This window comes from Moschus berezovskii, chromosome 25, assembly GCF_049115385.1.
Source record: "Moschus berezovskii isolate FMDL1 chromosome 25, NW_MosBer_1.0, whole genome shotgun sequence".
Lineage (NCBI taxonomy): Eukaryota > Metazoa > Chordata > Mammalia > Artiodactyla > Moschidae > Moschus > Moschus berezovskii.
The window spans coordinates 572,203-578,022 of NC_142484.1; the positions used below are offsets into that span (position 1 = coordinate 572,203).

Genomic DNA, 5,820 nt, shown 5'->3' on the forward strand with positions numbered 1-5,820 from the left:
GAGGAGGGTCGCCCGAACCGGCCCGAGCTGAAGCGAGCCGAGCCGAGGCCGGCCACCGAGCCGAGCCGGCGCCACCCGAACAGGAGCCGAACCGCCACGAAGCGGCCCGGTCGAGCCGAGCCGAGGCCTGCAGTCCGGAAATGACGAGGGCCGACTTGGGCCGAAGCGCGGAGCCGAGTCAGGCCGAATTGGTCCGAGGCCGCCCGAGGGTGTCCGAGCGGCTCCGTGCCCGCCCTGCTCCGCGCTCAGGAGGCCGCGCCGGCGTCTCCTCAGCCGGCGGAGGCACCTACCGTGAGGCCGACTCCGCCGGCCTCCGACGCGGCGCGGCCCGGCCTCGAGACTCGCGCCACCGGCTCCGGCCGCCTCGGGAGCCGAGCCTGCCCGAGGAGGAGCCGAGAGGAGCCGAGCGCTCCCGAGCCGGGTCCCTCTCGCGTCTCGGCTCGCCGCCGCCTGCTGGCCGAAAGTGCCCGAGCGCTGTCGGACGGGCTAATCGGGCCTCGGCCGCGGCTCGGAATCAAGTCCCGAAACGCGGCGCCGTCGGGCCCCTTCGGGCGCAGAAGCGAAAATGGCCGAAGGGGCCCCGTTCGAGTCGCGCGCCGAGAGGCTGCCGGGATCGCGGCGGACTCGGCGGGCGGGGCCGGCGGCGGGGCGGGGCCCAGGGGCCCGATGGCGGCCCCGCGGCCAGGTGAGCGGCTGGCCGGGCCCCGGCGGCGCCTGCGGGGCGGGGGCGGGCAGGGCTCGGGGGGCGCCCCGCGAGGAGCTTCGCTGGGTCCGGTTCCTCCCGGGGCGGGGGCGCCGCGCGCGCGCCGTTAACCCGTGGACTGCGTCCACGAGGCGGGGCGGCCGCCCGCAGAGCGCGGCCGTGGACCCGCACGGGCGCCCCGGTGCTTCCCGGCCGGCCGCGCGCGGACGGCTTCGTCTGAGGCCGGGACGCGGGGGCGCCCCGGTTCGGCTCGGCCTGGCCCGCGGCGCCCTGCGCGGGGGCCCTGCGAAGTCCGGGCGGCCGGGGCGCTCGGCCCGAGGGAAGAGCCGTTTCCGCGCCGCCGTCCGGCCGCGCGGGCCTGGGGCGCCGAGCCCGCCGGCGGCGCTGTCCGCGCTCCGAGCGCCCGCCGGGCTTCCCGGCTGCGGAGTTCCGAAGCGCGGGCTACTCGGGGCCGCCGGCCTCAGGTCTGCGCGTTCCCATGCGGTGAAAATCGCGCTCCCACCAGGGCCGCGTCCCGTCACACCCTTCCTGTGTCACCACGGGAAGGGAAGACGTTTGTTCTCTTCGCTTCTGCATCCAACTTCTGACACACTGGTGGCTCAGACTGTAAAGACTCCGCCTGCAGTCGGCCCGCCTTCGCTGCCTGGGTCGGGAAGATCCCCTGGAGAAGGGAATGGCAACCCACTCCAGTACTCTTGTCTGGAGAATCCTGTGGACAGAGGAGCCTGGCGGGCTACAGTCCATGGGGTCACAAAGAGTCGGACACCACTGAGTGACTAATGTGGACACCTTTTCACAGCCGCGTTGTTGTTGCAGTAGATCATTGACACAAATGTGAAGTCCTAAAAGCCCCGGCTCTCTTTAGTCAGAATGAGCCTCTTTCTGTAGGTCCGAAATCATTGGAACACCGTATCTGATTGTAGCTACCCTTGACATTAATTGTTTAAATCCCAAATAGCTGAAGGTTTTTCTACAGCGTGTTTTTCTTGAGCCCCACCATCTCAGTCTGTAACAACGGGCAGCCGGCAGATCTGAAGTTCTGCAGCGCACTGTCAAGAGAAGGGTCGGAAGAGAGGAAACTCCTGATTAGCAGGAAGTCTACCCAAATGGCGACAGGTAGTGAGGCAGCCTAGCTTACCCGGGCTTGGAAAAGAGCGCATCTGGCCTAGAGCCCACTCTTCCCATACAGAGATGTGGGTTTTATTAATGATGGTGCTGGCGCCTGCCTTGGCTCCCTGCACTCAGCACCTGCTGCCTCTCGGTCACTTATGCCCTGTTCTGACCGCTTAAGACCTCTCCCCAAGTGAGACTCCCTAGAGGACCTCGGGTCTGCTGGGGAAGCAGGGTCTAATTCTTTGCCATCCTACCCAGAGCTTACTCAGGCCAAAGGTTTCTCTCTTGCCTGCTTGGGACTAAGGAGGACATGGCTTGGCAGAGGGCACCGTCCCCCCTGCTGCCAGCAGATTCTGAGCTCCACTGTCATCTCACAATGCAGGGAGAATGTGTAACTGCTGTGCGCTGGGAGAGGGGTGGAAAGAACTTGGATTGTTGGCTGCTGCTGCTGCTGTCACGTCAGTCGTGTCCAACTCTGTGCGACCCCATAGACGGCCTCCTACCAGGCTCCGCCGCCCCTGGGATTCTCCAGGCAGGAACACTGGAGTGGGTTGCCATTTCCTTCTCCAGGATTGCTGGCTTAGGAAATGCTTATTTGGGGAGAGATTTAATTTTATGAATAAAATTCCAGAGGAAAACAAATGTCTCTTATCAAAGACAAAGACCTGAATCAGAAAAGGTCTTCATCTGCACACGCGTGGCCAGGTGCAGAAGCCACAGGAGACAAGAAAGCTGCACATCTGGCTCCTCCCCTGGCGTTGGAGCAGACCCCACTGTCCTGGCCTCTGGCCTCGGGCGTGGGTCTGGGCTTCACCTCGTCACCGCCCTGCCTTCCAGCCTCAGGGTCAGCACAGCAGGCGGTCAGATCCTCCTTGAAGGGATGATGGGTGCAGAGGTGTTGGAAAGGAACCCCGCTGTGGGCCAGTGATCCTCGACGACAGGACAGGCCACGACTTGGGGCCTCCCTGATTGGTTCCTTTTCTTCCAGGGAGAGCTTCCTCCATGGTGGTATCCTGCTGCTCGGTCCCCTGGCCCTCTGTCAGCCCAGCACCCAGGCCTCCACACACAGCACCTGCAGTCGCTCCTGGCCCCTGCTCTTTGCTCCTTTAAGCCCCTCCCCCACCTCTCCTGTGGGTTCTGATTGGAAGGCGCGTCCTCTGCCGGGCGGAGAGAGTTGACAGACCTCCTCCACCGGTGCCTCCTGCTCGACCCTGCGCTGGGGGGCAGCTGCCTGACTGCCACCCAGGAGGCACAGGAAACTGAAAACCCTCGCCTGGAACACTTAGAGAAACGACAGGTGTTCAGAGCTGAGCAAAGCTCTGGGCAAAAAATTTAACTGTCCCCCTCCCCACCCCCATCCCTCGAGAGAAAGACATTTTCTTTGAAGAAAATGAGGAACAGTCACTTTCTGCTTTCAGTCTTGTAACTGGGACCCAGGTCAGGGTGATGCACCTGGGAAAGCCCAGGAAGCCGAGGCTTTCCAGCCTGCAATCACCAGAGGTGTGCTGGGTCCTCAGGCAACGATGTCCCGGGAGGGAAGCCCAGCCCCGCCCCGGATCCCACAGGGGCCCTACCAGGTGAGGCGGCACCGGAGGCCTGGCACTGGAAGCCTGGCAGGAGCCACTGGTCAGGTCTCCATGGCCACCCACAGGGGCCTGGGCTGGACCTGCCCGCCCTCAGGGCCTCCGAACAGACGTCAGAGCCTCCTCTGTTGGCCTCCCTGGGGTGGGCGCCCCGACGGCTGTCTGCTGGGCTGAGAGTCCTTAACCGCTGGCCAGCTCTCGTCGCTCCCGCTGCAGATGCTGCTGTGTCTGAGCGGAACGTACTGCGTCCTGTACTTCCTAGCCACGCTCCTGCTGCTCGTGTATAAAAGTAAGTCACGCGGGAAAGGGCAGCGCGAAGGTGTGGGCGCCCTGGCACCTGTGACAAGAGCTCCGCTTTTGCTGGTTTGTTTCCAGGTCAGGTTTTCACTTATCCTCACGGTTGCCTGGCCCTCGACCTGACTCTGCTGCTTCTGATGGGGATTCTGGAAGCGATTAGGTTGTACTTCGGTGAGTTGACTGAAAACCATACAGTACTTGAGATAGCATTGCTAGCTTTACATGGAACCTTTAAACATTTGTCATCTTGTATCGCAGTTCATTTCCTAAGGCTCCCACAGTGTAAAAGCCCTGTTAGAACTTTGTCCCCCTCCCTGCTTCACAGCTCACCGCCAGGGCCCAGGCCTCCCCACTCCCAGCCACAGGCACACAGACACAAGCACGTCTCTTAAATGAGGTCACGCTGTGTGTTCCCCTCCTGCTACCAGAACTGCGGATAGAACAGCGGGCACAGCTGGGGCCCCCGAGCATGTGACGCAGGAGGGGTGGGTGAGGGAGGGCCTCTGCCCCTGCCCTGTCTCCCGGCGCCCCTGGGGCATCTTCTGTGCCCGCCTGCTGGTTTATGAGACATACAGCTGTGTTGTCTTCTTGTGAGTGTGTGTGACGTCTTGCAGGATGACAGTGTAGAGGAAAACAGTTTTGGAAATTTTAAAGAAAATCCTCTCAGTCCACATGGAATTAGGAAAAGCTGTCAGAAAACAGTTAGGATCACTTTCAGAAATCCAGACTGCTTCTCCCACCCCGCACTGCTGACCTGGAGACCCAGAGCAGGGCCTCACTGAGAGCACTCCTGTCCCCCGTGAAGGTCACTCAGGAGGGCCTCATGCGGGCATTCCTGTCCCCCGTGATGGTCACTAGGGGTCGCCCCCTGACACCCTCGGACGCTGCATGGCAGTCAGAACCTGGTGCTGATCTCACAGCCGCACCGCCAGGGCCCTCCCAGGTGCCCGTGTCCAGAAGGCCCTGCCCACCCATCATGTCTGTTCTGCTCTCCAGGCACCATGGGCAACCTGATGGAGGCTGAGGTGCCGCTGGCTGCCAGCCTGGTCCTCACTGTGGGCAGCGCCCTGCTGTCTGCCTACTTCCTGTTCTGGCAGACCCTGGTGCTACGGGCAGACTGGGCCCTTGGCGCCCCACTCCTGGTGCTCCACGGCCTGGAGGCCGTCCTGCAGGTGGTGGCCATCGCTGCCTTTGTCAGCTAGGTGAGCAGTGCCAGCCCCATGGGACAGCCCTGGACAGACTCTGCCCTCCTCAGGGCAGACAGTGCCCCGACTGTCACCTCGAGCAGGAAGGGCATCTTCGTGCTCACCTGTCCCAGTGCCAAAGAGACTGTGTGTTTGCAGCAGGGTGTCTGCGAGGCAGAGGTGGGGCTGGGCACCAGGGCAGAACAGAGTGTTGCGGCAGGGGCTGGGTGGCCTTGAGCAGGCTCGGGGGGCAGGGTAGGGGTGGAACCTGAGAGGGTTCTGGTTCTGGCTGGTAACTCCTGGGGTGTGGAGTGGGTTGAGGCCCTTCGGAAAGCAGGCGACCAGGTCAGAGCCTCCCGGGGTCCAAGGCACCCCACCCCAGGCAGGGGCTGGAGCTCTCTGCTCCCCCTGCAGCCGCAGGGCAGCTCAGGGGTCCTAGGCTCTGCCTCCCTCAGGAGGTGCTCGAGGGCTGCCTAATTCCCCTTTCCCTGGGGGTTCTGAGGAAAGGTGATCTGGATGCTACAGACCTGCGGGGAGCTGGCGACAGCATTCTCTGGGGATTTGTGCCATCCACAGATCCTCGGTGAGTGTTCCTGGGAGAAATCTGAGCTGGTGTTTTCTAGTGACCTTCCTGTATTTGTTTCAGTTGCACATTTTCTCTGTTTAGAATAACACTGTGGTTGAATATCTAGATATTTTCTTTTCATTGTATCTTTAAAATAAAGGAATGTTTGTACCTCCCTGAACTGCTCCTGACTGAAGCCACCTGCCTCCAGACTGCTCCCTCCACCCAGGTCCATCAGGGCCCAGGCCCAGCAGCTCTGGAGCAGCACTCTGCCAGCCTTGGGCCGCCTTGGGGCTGGCCTCAGGAGGGGGGCCGAATTATCACCCCACTGGTCTTGTCCTTGGGGGCGAGTGGGCACGGGAGCGCCTCTCTGCC

At 62.5% G+C, this 5,820-nt stretch overlaps 1 protein-coding gene across 1 annotated transcript; it reads left to right on the forward strand.

Moving 5' to 3' along the window:
- Positions 1-148: 148 nt before the first annotated feature.
- TMEM80 (transmembrane protein 80) lies at positions 149-5,618 on the forward strand. Its single transcript, XM_055415148.2, has 5 exons — positions 149-685; positions 2,805-2,824; positions 3,595-3,688; positions 3,775-3,867; positions 4,693-5,618. Exons 1-5 carry the CDS (start codon positions 667-669, stop codon positions 4,896-4,898), a joined length of 432 nt encoding a protein of 143 aa, XP_055271123.2. The 5' UTR covers positions 149-666; the 3' UTR covers positions 4,899-5,618.
- Positions 5,619-5,820: the final 202 nt, after the last annotated feature.